Genomic DNA, 19,554 nt, shown 5'->3' with positions numbered 1-19,554 from the left:
TTTTGGGTTATCTCCAGAACACCTTTTACATAAATATGGAGGCTTATGTAAAAGCACTGGGCTTTTATTTGACAAAATATGGCTTCTGAGAGGAGCATTGTCTCCTGTGTAGGGAAACTCCAGATAATCTTGTTTATGAATATATCATAAAAATAATAGGTTTCCATATGGTGTTTTCAAATATCCTTACTGTTAGTTATATCTCCCTCAACTCCCACCTCTGCCCCATCCTACAATCCCTCTATTCACCTAAACCTCTCTTACCCCTTCATATCACTGTTTTAATCTCACTCTATCCCCAGGCTATTAGAAAGCCTACAAACTAGTAGATGTGCATTTGGTGTTTTCAACATCCCCAATTATTCCTCTCCCCACCCAATCCTCACATCCTTTCCCCGACTTAAAGCTCTCTCCCCATAATTCTCCTCTTCTCCTTCATATCATATGGATTTTACTACACCTCTAAGAATTTTCTAATGAACAGTTGCCTGCAGATCTAGTCCTGTACTGTTAATGTTAAAGGGAATAGTGGGTTATACATATCAGAGTTATGCTTAAAATCAGTTATTTTATAGGTGGCTATGCTGAAAGCATAGACTGTATGTACTTGGTGTAGATATAAGTATATCTGCAAATGTTTTCAAAATTCCTCCATAAGTTAATTTTATTTTCTTCTTAGTTATAGGGATGCAGAAAAGAATTTCCACAATATCTCTAACAGATGCTCCTATGCAGACCATTCCAACAAGGAGGAAATTGAAGATGTCTCAGGAATTCTTCAGTGTACTGCTAATGTACTCGGTATATTAATTATATATTTATATAATTGTCATAATATAAGTGGAATGGGAAGTAAAGGTATCAGTGTATCATTTCTATTTGGAGATCGTGGGAATTGGAGACTGAGAACTTGTCTTTAAGTATTTAGTTTTACACCCATGAACATGTTTAAATGGGAATTACAAACAAGCCAAATAATTGTAAATTCAAGAACATTATAGCAAATTCTTACATTCTGGGAAAATGTTTTCAAATATTTCTATGATGTTGGTATTAGCTTGACATAATCCATATTTCTCTACATCTTACCTTCACCTGAAATGTAAGATATTTTTTTTCTTTTCAGGCTTATACTTTCTTACTTCTGGGACTCCCTTGTTGTAACATATCAGTAAAGCTTGTCATCTACAGGGTGCTGTGCTTGGGCTTAGGCCTAGAGTGTGCACCTTGAAGATACCAATATTTACCTTCATGACTTTGGATATTCCCAACATGGGTAAATGTACTGTTATAAGTAGAATTATGCACTCCATTCTACAATTGGTCTGACTTCTAGAAAAGTATGAAGATATGGGTGTGCAAGAGCACTCTGCATAGCTATCACAGTAGCAATCTGTTTAGCCCTAATTTCTTACAGAAGTTATTTAAAATTATCTCCTAATTTCATTTTGCTTACTGCTTTTGAAATGAACTTAATTCAGTTTTTGGGGGAATCCCTATATTTCTTTATGCCTCAGAAAAGAATGAATGGTACTTTGGAAGACCAGCAACGCCTTCATTGTGTGTTGATTCTATCACCTCTTGCACTGAAGGACTGGAAAATAGTTCCTTACCAAAGCCTGGTTCTTGGCCCTCTATGAATGTGAAAAAAAATGTTCACACATAACATTTTTTTCTTATTAATAACCATTTGTGCCCACTATCTGTCACAAGGTTTGCAAAGCAGACATACTGACTACACCATGCTTCTTGGTTTCTGTTCACCTCATGTTGGGGTCCTGATAATCACTGTGACAGCACAGCAGAATTCCTCTCAACAGGCCCTTATAACAAGAGATGATAGGTGTGAATGGTGCCTTTCCTACTTGTGACTTTAAGTGTTAAATGGCTTCATTATTTGGATCATAATATCTATTGCATTGTGATATGGTCTAATTATAGTTGTCTGAAAAATATCTACCTTTTAAAACAATGGTATGCAAAACCTATTTCTAGTTTGCATTAATGGTAAAAACATGCATATAGTCTTACAAAACAGGACTTTTTTTGTATTTTACTGTAAATTATACTGGTTTAGTAGTGTAGTGAAACTTGTATCATAAGGGCCTGAACTGTGCATTGTTTTGAACATGTTGTCCCTTGGTAGCATGGCTTGGATTTGGCTAGTGTTGTAAGGAGGGAGACAGAATGAGCGCAGAGAATTAAGGGAGAGAGATGACAAGCTGTCTTATCTTCTTTGCTATAATGAGTTAAATATCAGTGTAGTTAGGACATTTTGATTTTTTAAATAGTTTTGATACTATTAATCAATAAAATGGGGTTTGTTGGTATTTCAATTGCAAAGATTTAATTGCAATAGGAACTGAGAGATGCTTTCTGAGAAAGACATCCACAGTATGTCAAGAAGCAAACAAATATGAGTACATCAACTTATTTGCTGATGAATTATATAAAGTTTGCTACTCCAGCATCAGTTATTGGCTAAATATCACACAAAACAGTTTCATATTGCCCTTGTTAAGAATCGTCTCTCACAGCAATCAGGGAGTGCAGGAATTGTGGATAGGACATTCATCAACACTTTCTGTGTTTTAAAGGTCTCTGTCAGAGTGGCGTGCTGGCTCAAAAAGTTTAAAGTCTTACTGAGAGTCTTGTTGTCCAGGGATTGTTTTACTTTTGAAGTGCTAGTGAGGAGGATGGAGGAAATGATCTCAGGGCCTATTCTTCACAGTATATTCTTGTATCAGAAATTCTGAAATACTGTATAATCAGAGCCTTTTAGAAATTGCTAGACTCCAGAACTTTTTGATATAATGTTTTTATGTTGTTGACTTTTAAAAAATAATCAGTTATTGTTTATTTCAACCTGTATGTGCAATTTGTTTCATTATGGTTTAAAATGTCTATTTGGAAATCATTAATTGATGATAAGAGTGATAAATTATCCCCTTATTATAACTTTTTTCTTGGAATAACACTGCTATATAATTAATAAGTGACATTATTTACTGGACTAGAATGTATTTCACATGTTCAGCATCTTAGGGAACTAATTGGTAAAAATAACAACTTACTACTTTCACTGGTGAAATAAGATTAACAGCCACAAATAAATTCTATCCATGCAGTTCTTGTCACTCCAACTTAATAAATTCTTGGGTTTTTCTTTCTTAAAAGTATTTTGAGTTTTAATGAGATGAATTTGAATTAAAGTGGTTGAAGGGGTATGGTGGTTTGAATGAGAGTGGTCCCATAGGATAACAGATTTGAATGCTTGGTCAACAGGGAGTGGCACTACTTGAAATAATTAGGATGTAAGGCCTTGTTGGGGGAAGTATGCCTCTATGAGTGAACTTTGACATTTCAAAGGCCCTGGCCAAGCCCAGATTCTTTCTTTCAGCCAGTGGATCAGGATGTAGCTCTCTGATACTTCTCCAGCATCCTGTGTGCTGCCATGCTTCTAGCCATGATGATAATGGATTAACCCTCTGAAACTGTAACCAAGCTCCGATTAAATGCTTTCTTTATAAGCGTTGACATGGTCATGGTGCTTCTTCACAGCAATAGAACAATTATCAAGTCAGGAAGTGATTGACTCACAGTTCTATTATAGTGCATTGCAATGTAAAGATTTTAAAGTAAGGACTAGCTAGGGGTAGGCTAGGCTAGGAAGAACTTAACAACTTACTATCTATCTGACTGGAATCACTTATTCAATGTAGTCATGCATTAGATTTCTCATTTGTAAATTGGAGATAATGTAATTATGCACCTCCTTTTTTAGAGTTGCTAGGAAGCTTAAAATAGGTTAATTTATATAAAGTACTTACAATAACCTGACATGTAACATACCAATACCACATTGTTGTTTGTTGTTATTATTATTGAATATCCTTAAAATGATCTTTTCAGTAGACCTGGAAGGTCATATTTGTTCACTTGGTTAATAGGTGAGGAAACTGATTTTTTTGTTAACTTGTTAATTTTTGGTCTAACTCTGAACAAAGAAGCTTTACAAGGGCATGTTTAAATCTGGATCATTCTGATTCCAAATACCACATTCAATACATTGCTTTTCTCTCAGTTACTGGACTGAAAGTCTCATTCAGTCTCTCTAATGCTGATTATGCTTAATTCATCATTTTGTTGTTGGTTTGCAACACTGGGGATTGAACCAAAAGCATTGTGTAGATAAGAACTTCACCACTGACCTCTGTCCCCAGCCCTAGTTTCATTTTTGTTTTTATTCAAGAGTTCCACTAAGTTGCCAAAGTAGGTCTTGAAGTTATTGTGTAGCTAAACCATGTTGGAGAATATTATTTTAAGGTGTATTACTTTTGTTTATGTTGCATTTGTTTAAAACTCTGTGAAGCTGTGTTACTGTACCTGTCTAAAACACCTGATGGTCTAATAAAGAGCTGAATGGCCAATAGCAAGGCAGGATAAAGGATAGGCAGGGCTGGCAGGCAGAGAGAATATATAGCAGGAGAAATCTGGAAGGAAGAAGAAGAATGAGGAAGGAAGAAGGACATCAGGGGCCAGCCACCCAGCCACCCAACCACCCAGCTACACAGCCAGACACAGAGTAAGAAGGAAAGAAAAGGTATACAGAAATAAGAAAGATAAAATCCCAGAGACAAAATATAGATGGAATAATTTAAGTTAAGGAAATCTGGCTAGCAACAAGCCAAGCTAAAGCAGGGCATTTATAATTAAGAATAAGCCTCTGTGTGTGATTTATTTGAAAGCTGGGTGGTGGGCCTCCCAAAAGACCAAAGACCAACCAACAACAAAACTAGGCTTTGAAGATTGTGATCTTCCTACCTTAAGCATCCCAAGTAGCTATGGCAATAGGCTTACACTCATGGCCCAGCTTTGCTGCTCTTTCAAATTGAACTTGGGAGAGTTGCTTGTATGCAGCAAGTAGTATCAAAACTAAGACTATTTGTCATCAGTATTGAAGGTTTTTTAGCTTTAGTGTGATTTGGATCATTTCCAGTCTAGCAACACTATGAGTTTTCTTTATCTTTTAGGTGCTAGAGATGCAAATTTAGGGTGCCCATGTTTGCCTTTATGACATAAATGTGACTTCACACTTATGACTTTTGGCCTAAAGTTTTCAAGTAGATCTTATTGTGTTAAACATGGATTAGTATGTTAAACGTTATTGGGCTGGTAAAAGGCTACATAAGGCTGTGCTTCTTTTTTTTTCCACAAAAGGAATATTTTTATTAATTCTATGACAAGTTGACACATGTAAACAATGTATCTTGATCATATCCACTCTCAACTCCCCCTTCCCATTCATCCCAGGTATCATCAACACATCCTCCCTTCTCACTTCATGTTCTTCCTTTTTTTTAAATTTATTTTTGTGTCTTACTGAGTCCAATTAGTGCTGACTGTTGGACTCTTGACTGACATTGTTGGCTTGATCTCAGCCAGGTAAGCATAGCTAAAGTGACTTCATGAAGGCAATGGCCATTCCATGTCCAGATGACAGCATTTCACAGCATTTTTCTCCATATTCCAGCTTTTCTGTTCTTTCTGTACCTTTTCTGTGATGTTTCTTTAGCCTTAGGTGTTTGATATACATGTCCCATTTAGGAATGAACACTCAATAGTCACTTGATGATTCTGGTCAGTTATGATTGTCTGAATTGACTTCTGACCACTTCAGAGTTAAGCTCTCTGGTCAAGGTTGAGGCAACACTATTTTATGTGTTTAAATGTGAATATTTAGAAGTCAGTTTGACAACAGGTCCATCTATCAAGGTAACAGTAGTATGGTCTTTTCTAGGGCCTATGACCCACTGAGACTTTTTATCAGATTTTTAGTACCAGGCATGAATTCCCTCCTGTGTAGAAGGCCTTAAATTCAATTTAAAAACTGTTAGCATTATTGCACCCATAAGCATATCTTGCTTGACAGAGTTCACCAGCAGGTAGTACTATTCTTGCTTACCAGTCTGTATAGCATCTTCCAGCATTATGAAAGCTAGCAAACTGGAAGAAAGTTTTCAGTTGTATTCCAGCTTGATTTTTCTGTGTCCTATTGTATATTCTAGTGTGTGTGTGTGTGTGTGTGTGTGTGTGTGTGTGTGTGTGTGTGTTGTTTTGGGAGTCTCTGAGATTCCTATTCAATAACTACTGGTGAGGATGTTCCATACCTCACACTGAGATTTTCCTTTAATATCCCTTGTTTTTTGGAGAATTATTGTCCACCCACACAGTTTTCTTGTGTTCAAACTCTCTTACTTTTTTGTTTAAATTATATTTTAAAATTACTTTACAAAGTAATGTGTTTCTATGATTTTTCATGCATCCTTAGTTTTAGTTAACACATCTCTATCCCCTTTCTCATCTGATATTCACCCCCATTCCCACTTAGACCTTTAACCACCAGTATTTTTCCTCCTTTTTTCAAATCAGAACTGTTCTATTATCTCCTCACCAAAATGGTTATATTTCTGAGTTCATTCATTTGTTTAAATGGAAAACTTAAGGATATAGTCACAGGATAATATTTAATTGCTTGCAACAGAAATATTGAGTTTTGGTTTATGTGAATTGAAGATAACTGAAATATACATATTTTTCTAAATAATTATGAATAGTATGTATTATGCCTGTGAAGGAATGACATCAGCACATGTGAACACTACCTCCAATGCATATGAAATGCTTTCCTTAAAAACTGTTTTCAGGAAAACATACACATCAATTTAATTAGGTAAAAAACACACAGCTTGGAAACATGGGGTGGTTTTCTCCTCCTCTTAGATATTCTTTCTCTTTTGTGAGCTTCACATTCTGAATCTTGTCACATTTATGCTGCAAGCACTTTACATTTGCCTCTTTGTATTACTGGAAAACATGGCAGTCATGTTTCCTTTCTAAATCTTTGTTTTTCTGCATGCATATTTCCTTATTATCAATAATTTTCTATTGTACACCACTTTTTTAGGTGGAAGTGAGCATTTCTCAATTCTTGTCATTATCTGTTGTCCTATGTGTGTGTGTAATCATATTTACAATTAAATTAAATATGTAACATTAAAATTGATATACTTCAAGACTTTCTTTGTGTTAACTTCCATGCATATTAATAATATACTATGTCATATTAACATATGGAATACTTTTAATCTCCTGAAAAAAGAAAACATGTTTCACTTACCCAACTCTGTGTCCCTTCATCTTTATTGCTATAGATTTCCCCATTGTAAAATGCCTTGAAAAGGGAATGATTCTAACTTTTTGCTGGCTTCCTTTGCTTGTGTAGCTTCATAGCTCATTATCCACCATACCCAATACTCCATGCCCAACATTTTTCTTATGTAGTTTCCTATTGAAGAGCACCTTGGTTGACTATATTTGGGGCAGATAATAATGACTCTTCTATAAACAATTCACTTATAAGTTTTTGTGTAGCCTGTGATGTGACTAGAGCCACTAGACTGTATGTAACTTGTAAGAAACATGGAAATCATGGTGCCATTTGCCTTGTCACAGCAATATTTAATCTGGTTGCTCTTCATACTCTGACTTGGATCTCAGCCAAAGGCTGAGAAGTTGTATTGTCCAAAGTCCTTAGAAATTAGTACTGCTCATGTTATTTTAACCTTAGCCATTCTCATGTTTGTGTCTTTCTCCTTAAAAGTTTAATAAATAAAAACAACTTCTGATTATCTTTATAATGCCAACAAATACAAACTATAATTAAGAATTTTATTTTTCTGTTTTGTAATTCTGATTGCCTTCCCAAGATTTTGTGACTTTGTTTAGAAAGTGCTTAAAGCATACATTAGTTATAGAAGGGTTGACCATGGTACTAATCTATTAAAACCTATTTTTACTTCATAAAAATAAACCTGTCGGATTGAATTAGACAGCATTATGCAGAGAGAAATGAAAGATTTTATGAATTTGAGCATAGCTTTGAAGTAATATGACAGAAAATGACTCTGTTGTTGCTGTTGAAAATTTATGATTCCTAAAGGCAGTCTCTGGCTATTTATCATGTCTGTCTATCTATCTATCTATCTATCTATCTATCTATCTATCTATCATCTATCTATCTTTCTATCCATCATCTTCATCTACCTATCTATACTCAGTGGCTAATAAGCCAAACTCTACTGTGCAACATTAAATTCATGAATAAGATGTAAAAATTTCTTCCATCCTGTTTGCTTTCCCACCATATTACTAGTGCTTTCTATCTGAAAAGTTTCTAACATGGAAAAAATAAAAATGAAACATTGGTCTCTGATACTGAACAAAATAAATGAAAACCCAGATAGGTCAGGCTGCTTGCATGGGATCATACCTTTAGCATGTGGTGAGCATAGAATATTTGCTTTATTACGTTTATTTCTACATCACTGTGATGCTAATGATTGGCAAAATAAGAGATGAAGAATTTATTTTCATTTACAATTTCAGAGGGTTCTAGTCATCATGTCAGGAAGGCAGAGTGAAACTCCTTAGTTCATGGTACTAGGGTTGTGCTAGAGGCTGGTCACATAATGGTGGACAAGGAAGCACAGGATATGACCAGAAGCACTGGCTGGACCTATAACTAACCCTCCAAAGGCAATCCCAGTGAGACCGGGAGAAAAGCTTGCTGCCTCCTCACTGATTTCAGCTTCTGTTATGAAACAACAATGGTTTGGGCTTTTTTCTTTCTGAGTTAGAAGGAAGTTTGTTTTCCTAACTACATAAAGACATGATGGACATACAGGTCCGGCGGCGGGGACAAGCAGACACAGGTAGGCCTGTGGCAGCAGACCACAGAGGTGGATGGGCCCGGGGGCGGGGACGGAGATGGGCAGACTCGGCTTGGAGCAGGGACGCCCCTAGCCCCAGCGCCCGGGGAGGAGGCTGTCTCCATGGGTCAGAGCCGGAGCGAGTCTTGCCACTCTGTCTGAGGACAACCCAGGGCTCAGCTGCTGATCCTGTGAAACCCAACAACTTGGAGGTGTTGGTAAGACTACCCTGCTCAGCTGAAACCCATCTGGGAGAGGATTCAGATGCCTACAGTTTGAAGTCTGAAGTAACAAGATCAGCTGAGGAGTTGACAAATGAGCAAAACGTGACCTGGGAACAAAGAAGGCGCTACCCAGCCACCAAACCAGATCACCAGAATCATAAATATATAATTCACTGACTGAAATCAGCAGCCCCTGAAGAAACAGCCCAATAGCACCAATTTAACCAAGAACCCCTACTAAACCAAGACTAAAAATTAGAACAAGAGAGGCACTCTCAGACACAGACACCACCTGCACCGCACAGAGGAAGAGATGAGTAGACGCCAGTGCAAAAATACAGGCAACAACATAAAGTCCTATATGGCAACATCAGAACCTAGTGATTCTACACCTGCAAGACCTAAACATACCATGACAGAAGAAACAGAAGAAATCAACCCTAAAAATGACTTTAAGAAGATGATAGAGGCCCTTAAAGAAGAAATAAAACATGCCCTCAAAGAGGAAATAAAAACTTTCCTTAAAGAGGAAATGAAAAACTACCTTAAAGAGGAAATAAAAACTTTCCTTAAAGAGGAAATGAAAAACTCCCTTAGAGAGGAAATAAAAACTTCCCTTAAAGAGGAAATGAAAAACTCCATTAAAGAGGAAATGAAAAACTCCCTTAAAGAAATGGAAGAAAAAATGAACAAAAAATGGGAAGAAATCAAATCAAGCCAAGAAAAAGAAATTAAACAGATGAAAGAAACATTCCAAGATCTGAAAAATGAATTTGAGACAATAAAGAAAACACATGCTGAGGGAATGCTGGAAATAGAAATCCTGACAAAACGAACAGGAACTACAGAAACAAGCATAACCAACCGATTGCAAGAGATGGAACAGAGAATCTCTGACACTGAAGACACGATAGAGAAAATAGATTCATCAGTCAAAGAAAACACTAAAGACAAAAAAGTCGGAACACAAAACGTCCAGGAAATTTGGGACACCAGGAAAAGACCAAACCTAAGAATAATAGGGATAGAAGAAGGAGAAAATACCAACTCAAAGGCACAGAAAATATATTCAACAAAATCATAGAAGAAAACTTTCCTAACCTAAAGAAAGAAATACCTATGAAGATACAAGAAGCGTACAGAACACCAAATAGGCCGGATCAAAAAAAAAAAAAAAGTCCCCTCACCACATAATAATCAAAACACTAAACACACAGAACAAAGAAAAAATACTAAGAGCCGCAAAGGAAAAAGACCAAGTAACATATAAAGGCAAACCCATCAGAATAACACCAGACTACTCAATAGAGACTATGAAAGCTAGAAGATCATGGACAAATCTCATGCAGACACTAAGAGACAACGGATGCCAACCCAGACTATTATACCCAGCAAGACTCTTAATCACCATAGGCGGAGTAAACAAACTATTCCAGGATAAAACCAGATTTAATCAATACCTGTCCACAAACCCAGCCCTACAGAAAGCACTAGAAGAGAAATTCAACCCAAAGAAGCTAAACACATCCATGAAAAATCAAGCAATAGATAATCCCACACCAACATACACCACAGAAGGACAACACAACACAACCACAAAAAATAACAGGAATTAACAATCACTGGTCATTAATATCCATCAATATCAATAGTCTCAACTCACCTATAAAAAGACACGGGCTAACAGAATGGATAAGAAAACAGAACCCATCCATCTGCTGCATACAAGAAACACACCTTAACTTCAAAGACAGACACTACCTCCGAGTAAAGGGCTGGGAAAAGGCTTTCCAAGCAAATGGACCTAAGAAACAAGCTGGTGTAGCTATCCTAATATCTAGAGAAAAAGGATGTTTCAAAAGAGAAGAAGTCTTGTGGCAATGCCTCGGTGGTCCAGGTAACAACTACCAGAACTCGGAAATCCGTGACGGAGACTAAGGCAGCAGAGACGAAACACATAGTTGTACATACAGGAAATAATAAAGAAAAAATCAGTAAAGCCAAGAAGAACAAAAAGAAAGGTGGATGCTGAAGCCCATCCATTAGATGAGCCTGTGAACGAGGAACCAGTGACAAAAAAGAAAAAAAAGATGGAAAGCAAATCCAAAAATAGTACCGAGGTGCCAAAGGATGACAGCAAGATGGAGGAGACTAAGGGGGACAATAAAAAGCAAAATACTTCCATTTAAAAAGGTGCAAAGAAGAAACCTGAAAAAGGTAAATCAAGTAAGAAAGGCAGCAGACCTGCTCAGGAGACACAGAAGGAGACGGCTCCCGGCAGAGCCTCCTTCTATGGAGCTGGCTCTGGAGGAGGTCTCTTCCAGTCCTGCGCTCACTCAGGTGGTGGTCACCCCTACAGACTCTACTCAGCCCAGGCTTCCTTCTCCCATGGATATTGCTCAGACTGGGCCTGCTCAGATAGAGCTGCCTTCTCCCCTGGAGCCTCCTCAGAGGGAGCCGCCTCCTCCCCTGGAGCCTGCTCAGAGGGAGCTGCCTTCTCCCCTGGAGCTTCCTCGGAGGGAACCGCCTCCTCCCACGGAACCTCCAAAGATGGAGCAGCCTCTTCCCATGGAGCTTACTCAGATGGAACAGCCTCCTCCCATGGAGCCTGATCAGATGGAGCCACCTCCTCCCATGGAGTCTCAGTGGGGACATTGTCGGAAGAGGCTGCTTTGTCCTTTGGACCATGCTCAGGTGGAGGTTGCTCAGACAGGGCCTCCTCACATGGGATCTGTTCAGAAGGAGCCTCCTGTTGTCATGGAGCCACCGCTTCAAGTGAAACCAGTCACCAAAAGGTCTTCTCCCCGAAAAGAGAGTACCAAGGAGAAGTTGGGCATGCAGAGTGAGGTGGTGCGGCAGGAGCAAGTCCTTATTGAAGTTGGCTTAGTGCCTGTTAGAGATAGCCAGCTTCTGAAGGGAAGCAGGATCTTCCAAACTCAAGAAGAGATGAGACACCCAAGGACCAAGAAATTGGCTCTGATGGGGAAGGAAATAAAATGGCCCCTATCAAGAAAGTGGGAACAGAGGAAGCTGGCAAGAGTCTAGCTACGCTTGCTGCTCCCAAGGAATCTACCAGTGTCTTATCCTCGGAATAAAACTCAAATGGGTCAGGTGGTGAAATGTTACATGCTAAGTGTCAGACTGGTTCAGCTGGGCTTTGTGAAATGGAAGTGGACACTGAGCAGAACCCAGACAGTGTCCCTGTGAAAGCCTCAGCACCCGAACCGGCGTCACCATTGCCTCCTGTCCCATCACCAACCGTAACGGCCTCGCCTCCTATCACTTTGGCTGAAAACGAGTCACCGGACATTGATGAAGACGAAGGCATCCACAGCCATGATGGAAGTGACCTGAGTGATAATATGTCCGAGGGAAGTGATGATTCTGGGCTGCATGGGGCTCGGCCATTGCCACAAGAAGCAAGTTCAAAAAGTGGGAAGGAGGGATTGGCAGTTAAAATAACCGAGGGAGAGTTTGTTTGTATTTTCTGTGATCGGTCTTTCAGAAAGGAAAAGGATTATAGCAAGCACCTCAATCGCCATCTGGTTAATGTATACTTCCTTGAAAAAGCAGCCGAGGGGCAGGAGTAGTGAGCCAGCCGGTGAAGGGCAGTTCGTCACAGTTTGTAAGCAATGCCTCACTTTTAGTTTAAGGCAGTAGACACACACAAGCTCGCTTTAATTAGTGTCCAGTGCTGATTTTTAAGTGACATTATTTCCTTAGGACTGTATGTGTTACCTAGTGACTTGCAAAAACCTTAGCAAATCCTAGGGAGTTAATGTAAGAAAACAGATACTTAATCTGTTAGCTTGTACAGTGCAGTGAAGAAAGGCGGCGATGGTAGGTGACATTCTCCGGGGTGTCTACCTGTGTGGAACCGATTGGGTGTTCTGCCCTTTTCACTTCACTTGCTATTTTTAGTTCCTTGTTTAGGCTGATAAAAATTGGCGTAGCAAATTACTTGAATTTGCCTGCTTTATATAAGTAAAGTTAGCACTTTAAGATTTCTTTAGAGATGAGAAAAGACATTTAAATTGAAGAAAAATTCTTTCAACAGTGGACATTGTATCTGTCCAGGTAATTGCTTCCTGACTTATGGTCGATATTTTGTGCTTCTATGTTAATCATTATGAAAAGTGATTTTTGGTGGGTTTTTAATTTTTTTTTTTATTTTGGTGCTTTACTGGCTTAAGATGTTGCACATGTTTTTTTGTTTTTCTTTTTTAACTTATGCAGTTAATTCCCCCCCCCCCAGAGATAGCATTGTGTTTAATAGTAACACTTTATACATATATGCATGTTATTTTTTTTCTTTTTGGGGGTTACTTTTAGTCTTGTTTGCAAAAGGGCCATTTTTCTTTGCTGCAGTTGTCTTTTTTGCAGAACAATAGTGTGTGCAAGTTTATGAGCAATGGAATATGCAGGTTGAATGCATTGTTTTTATTTTTTTAATCTTAACCTCTTGATCTATGCCAGAAGCAGTTTCATGTAAGTTATTTTGATGGTGAGCATGTGTGTAATTCTACAGCTCTCCGGGTCTGGTTTTTGCAGTAAGCCACTAGATCCCATATTGAACACAATTTAATCTCAGTATCAGCCATTAGAGGTTTTTTTTTTTTTCCTTTGCTGTTTCTAGCTAATTTCTTAGAGTGAGAAGTCATTCTTTGAAGAGTTTCTTTTTTCAATAGATGGTTGATGTTGGGATGGTTACTCAAATCAAGTGATGAGTGATGAACTCCAAGTCATCCTTGGAAATAGCAAATCTGTAGCCCAACATAATTATCCTTTAAACTAGAGAATATCACTTGTGAGAAAGCCATCATGGCCACATGGCTGATCTAGAGTGGAGTGCTGAGTTCTGGCAAACAGCTGCATCTTTCTTCCAGCCATTCTGCGAATTTGAGTTGGTATAACTTCCAATGGTAATGAAATTGTGAAGGGTAATGAAGAAGAGGCCACTGAATAAATATCAACTATTGTGCAAGGCCAGCCAAATACTCCTGTAGTTCTGGCTTCACTGCTCTTTTTAAAGTGCAGCCCAGTTGCAGCAGAAGACCCCAGTGTTGTGGAGATGTCAGTACCTTGGGATGACCACTAAGAACAGCAGCAGCAGTGGAGTGGAGCCAACTGGGGCCTAGAAGATGAGCTATGTGTACTGCAGAGGGCAAAGTCAGAGAAATGACCCAATCCCTTTGGAGGACTCTAGAAGATCGTGAGTGCATCCCAGATGTAGGGCAGTTTGAATTTTGTAATTACCCAAGATGTTAGAGATGCCAGAGTTCTGAGATACCTGTCGAGGAGAGCTGCTAACCATGAGTGGCACCAGCCCAAGAGAAAGAAGTGAGTTGCAGTCAACAAAGCTGAACAGCATTGGAGACCTAAAGAGCATTCTGACATCAGACAAAGAGATGCAGAGTTTGGAGTTTGCCCAGATGGTTTCTGTCTTGCTTTGGTGCAATATTTCCTCACTATGCTCCCTTTCCCTTCCCTACATTTTGAAATGGTAATGTATATCCTATGACATTATATGTTGGATGTATGTGGAAAAAAAAGAGTTGGAGAGAGTAGTTTTGATGGACAAGAAACTAGAAGTAGCAAAATTGAAGCTATAAAGGATTTACTAATAACTTGCTCAGGAAATATTAAGTTACATGAAGTAGTATTTAATCAAAGGGTGTTACCTCCAAGCTGATTGGAAGAGAAGTAGTGTACTAACTAGGCTCCTTAGAAACCCAAGAGAGAAAATTGTGTGCCATAATTGAAGTTTAGGGTTGCTGAGAAAGTTTCTGCTAAATGTTGATTCACCAAGACTGACCTCCAGTTAGGCCTCATCCCCATAACAAGGAACTGCTCAAGGGGCCAGAGCAGGGTGACAACAACCATTATGCTTTGGCAAGATGAACCTGGGTAGGAACTATGCGAAAAGAACAACACGGTGTATTGTATAATATCTTTGTATGTAAATCTGCCATCTGCCCGAGTGTCCAGACTGGCAGTCTCCTATGTCAGCTTAAACTGTTCAAAATACAAGCTGAGCCAAAACGTGGGATATTTAAGGATGACAGACAACATTTGAGGAAAGAATAAGCCTAAGGTGTGTATACGAGCTAGGATATCCTCAACTGGAGGCCAGCTCTTCTTTGGGTATTAGCCACAGTTAGCCTCATGGTTTTGTTTTTTTGTACAGAGCTTTTCCTTTGTCAATTTCTGAGAGTGATTTCTTACTGTGTAGGCATATTGTTTGTATAACAGTTTCATGGAAGAGTATTTGGGAATGAGGACGCACTATTGAATTCTTTACCTTATTCCTAGTATTGGGTTAAAGAATGCTAAGGACTTGTTTTGTCCTTTTATGAGAACACACAGGGAATACGTTTTTTTTTTTTTTCAAGATGTGACTCTGCATTCTAGATTCACAATGAGCACTGACCATGGCTTCTTTCATATTATCTGCTCGTCCTACATCCTAGAAATGAAAGTGAGATTATTTCCAAATTGAGAAACTTCATAGGGTTTGGAGTTTGTCAAGATTTCTGCTGAACAGCCCCTCCTTCACTTAAGATCAGAATTAAAAAAGAATATGCTTATATGGATATATGCTAACACTTTAATAGTTCATTTGAATAATATATGGAAAAGCACTTTCATTGCTGAATTAAAAAAAGACATGATGTTGGCTTATAGTTACATCACCTGTCAAATATATAATTCACTTTATTTTTTGTCATCTTATCTAAAAAAATATGGTCACATCATAATACACTTTCAAAGTACTCTTTTTTTAACTTAAAAAATACATCAGCTTGAATGAACATGCTACTATCCTTCTTCTAAGTCTTTGCTCCTTCTATTTGATGGCTTTTGCTAATTAACTCCATAGCCTTTAACCCATGGCTCTATTGATTTTTGTACATTGCTTATTTTTCTATTTGCATTATTTTTTGCTACATAACTTCATTTTGAGTCACCTACAGATTTTAATTCTGAAAATTAATTAAAAAATTAAGTAAGAATGGAATTAATCCAAATAGTGTAGTTTTGTGCCTGGTATGTTGCCATTCTTGTGAGCCCAGAGATCTTCCAGCATCTCAGCTGGTGCTCCAGCACTGCTTGATGACGTTTGTAAGCAAAACTGTTGAACTATTAACTGAATAATACATAATTGCCAGTATAGAACATTTTTGTGAGCTAGACAAGAAGAGAGTGGAAAATTTAAAACATTTAAATTTTAATTAATTTAAAATATTAATTTTAAAAAATATCTAATTTTTATAAATTTATTTTTTTACTTTTCTTAAGGCAATAGGAACTGCATTATTTATTTGAATCTTAATCCAATTAATAATTATCTTTATTTTCAAACTGTATATCAGCATAATTCATATACTTCAAGGGATTTTTTGGTGAGATCCTCCAGAGACATTAACAAAAATGACCTATGGACACAATAATCAGTTACTCTGAATATTTGCATCCAATGCAGTGTTTTTAAAGCTAAGTTCCCTCCACGATTCTGGTGAGCTTCCAGGACCTGCCACCTTGGCTCAAAGGATAATCCTATCCTTGGCAAAAATGGTGAATCCTTTCTAGTTCCACCATTGGGAAACAGGACACAAGACTTATTGTTGCTAACTGGTGGTGATTTTGCTTTTTTGGAGGCCCACCACCCAGCTCCCAAATAAATCACACATGGAGGCTTAATGATAAATGCTCAGCCTTAGCTTGGTTTAGTTTCTAGCCAGCTTTCCTTAAATTATCACAACTACCTTTTACCTCTGGGTTTTTCCATTCCTCTAACTTCTGTAAATCTTATTATTATTCCGTGGTTTGCTGTGTAGCTAGGTAGTTGGACCCTGGAGTTGTCCTCTTCCTCTCACTGCTAGATCTCCAACCCTCTTCCCAGAGTTCTCCTTCTATTTATTCTCGCTGCCTGCCAGTCCTGCCTAGCTTTTCTCCTGCCTTGCTATTGGTCATTTAGTTCTTTATTAGACTAATAGGTGTTTTACACAGGCACAGTAATACAGCTTCACAGAGTTAAACAAATGCAACACAACAAAAGTAACACACCTTAAAATAATACTACAGACAGAGACTGAAATCTGTGCTCCCCATTTAGTCTAATATGTGGCAGTAGCTTGTTGTCTTGAACTCTACGTTTTTCGTCTTAATTTACTTCTATTTCTCTTCAGGACTTCAGTTCTGCTTCTAGACCCAAACAAGGACTGGAACTCCTCAATACTCTTCCCTCTTCTCCCTTTCCCTTCCCTCCACTCCAGTCCTTGCCTCTCTCTTTTCTCCTTTCTTTCCTCTCTCTCTCTCTCTCTCTCTCTCTCTCTCTCTCTCTCTCTCTCTCTCTCTTCTTGCTTGCTTGCTTGCTTGCTTTTGCTTTTTCTGTATTTACCAAACCTTATTGATGATGCTCATGTCTTGTGGTGGTATTCTAATTGTACTGAAATGTGATTTTGATTGTATGTTAATAAATAAAGTTGCCCGGGGGTCAGAGCTATTAGAGCCATAGCAAGAGTGTGGCGGTGGTGGCACACACCTTTAATCCCAGATTGTAGAGAGCCCATTGGCTGAATTACTTTGTTAATTGCTCTAAGGTCTGTTACTATTCTCCATTTACCAGATTTCTTTTTTAATAACAAATACAGGAGGTTTCCAAGGGCTGGTTGATTCTTCAATACGCTGAGCATTTAACTGTTCTTCTACCAACTCTTCTAAAGCCTGGAGTTTCTCTGTTGTTAAGGGCCATTGCTGAACCCATACAGGCTTGTCTGTTAACATTTTAAAGGTAGAGCTGTTTTGGAAGATCATTAGTTGTTGTGCCCTTTTCTTGTATAATATGGATGGCTGGTGACCACTCATTAGAACAATATCTTCTAATATTTCTCTCAGAAACATGTGCTAGTTTATGATTTGTTTCTGAGATTGGAGGGATGTTAATCTGAGTATTCCATTGTTGCAACAAGTCTCGACCCCACAGGTTCATAGTTATGTTAGCCAAATATGGTTTTAATTTTCCTCTCTGTCCTTTTGGACCTATACATTCCAGCCATCTTGCACTCTGTTTTACCTGAGATAAGGTCCCAATTCCTAACAGTTGAACGTTTACCTCCTGAAGAGGCCAAGTTGAATGCCAAAATTCTGGTGCAATTATGGTAATGTCCTCACCTGTGTCTACCAGACCAGACAACAAAACACCATTTATTTTTATCGTTAATTTTGGTCTTTGTTCATTAATAGAAGTTTGCCAAAAATTTTTCTTTATGTTTTCTCCTGAATTTTCTATTCTCTCTGTTTCATCATTCTGACCAGCATGATTTATTCCAATAGGCATTTGGTTATTTAATCGCTCTGAGCAGGGGTTTCCCCTATGGCTGCAGGAAAGGTTTGAACTGGATTTGCTATAGGGGCCTGCATGAGGCCCCTCTGGGAGTTTCCCGAAGACTGAGGCAAAGGATTACCCTGTCTGTCCTTTGTTGATTTACATTCATTGGCCCAGTGTTTTCCCTTACCACACCTCCTGCATACTCCAGAAGGAAGGGGCATTCTGTTGCCATTGTTCCTTGAAGAAACATTGTTTCTAGGAATGACCTGTTTACAGTCCCTTTTCAAATGTCCTTGCTTTCCACATCCAAAACATCTAACATTCCTCAAACCTTTTGAAATTGCTTCTCCTACCCACATAGCATCATGCTCATGAGCCTCAACATTAACCGTGTCTCTAATCCAATCTTCCAAAGGTGCAGATCTTGCCTTTAATGGCCTGATTATTCTTTTGCATGCTGCATTCGCATTCTCGAAGGCCAAAGGTTCAATTATTATCTTACTAGCTTCTGAATCCGATACCATTCTCTTTACTGCTGAAGCCAGTCTTTGTAAAAAATCTGTGAAAGATTCTTTTGGGCCTTGCATATCCTTTATAAATGACTCAGTTTTTTTTTCCTGGTTCCTCAACTCATGCATTCAAGGCTGCCGTTCAACATAAAATTAGGGTTTGGACATCATACAAACATTGTGTTTGTAGGGAAGCATATTGGCCTTCTCCAATAAGCTGATCCTGGCAGACTTGTATTCCTTTATCCCTCCATTGTTTTACTATGTTTTTAGCTTCATCCTTGAACCAAGTTCAAGAAATTGAAGCGTCTGGCTGGGTTCAAGAACAACTTGTGCCAGCTCCCTCCAGTCCTGTGGATTGTAATCCTATTACATGTTGCCAAAACAAGTGTGGTATGGCTTTGTCAAAAGGCATCTTCTGAGGACAATATGGCACCATCCCTGAAGTGGCCTCTGCAATCCAGAAGGGCTGGAGATATGGCTCAGCTGTTAATTAAAGGTGTGTGCCACCACCGCCACACTCTTGCTATGGCTCTAATAGCTCTGACCCCCGGGCAACTTTATTTATTAACATACAATCAAAATCACATTTCAGTACAATTAGAATGCCACCACAATGTCTAGCTAAACATTGTTTGTAGATGAATTTCAGTGGGTGTGTATGTGTGATTTTCTGTCTTTGCAGTAGCTTATATAGCTCTCATATCCCTCACCTTCTT

The 19,554-nt window shown here is 38.5% G+C and overlaps 1 protein-coding gene and 1 pseudogene across 1 annotated transcript in view; both read left to right on the top strand.

The window, feature by feature from the left end:
• Positions 1–19,554, top strand: part of Gucy1a2 (guanylate cyclase 1 soluble subunit alpha 2) — a 319,363-nt gene that overhangs the window by 38,169 nt on the left and 261,640 nt on the right. Inside the window, exon 3 of the mRNA XM_028893011.2 lies at positions 680–801. Within this exon, the coding sequence (XP_028748844.1) occupies positions 680–801 (122 nt within the window). The remainder of the gene's footprint in view (positions 1–679; positions 802–19,554) is intronic.
• Positions 10,848–12,684, top strand: LOC114709265 (annotated as a pseudogene).

Source organism: Peromyscus leucopus, chromosome 7, assembly GCF_004664715.2.
Source record: "Peromyscus leucopus breed LL Stock chromosome 7, UCI_PerLeu_2.1, whole genome shotgun sequence".
NCBI lineage: Eukaryota > Metazoa > Chordata > Mammalia > Rodentia > Cricetidae > Peromyscus > Peromyscus leucopus.
This window is presented reverse-complemented; position numbering and strand designations above follow the sequence as displayed.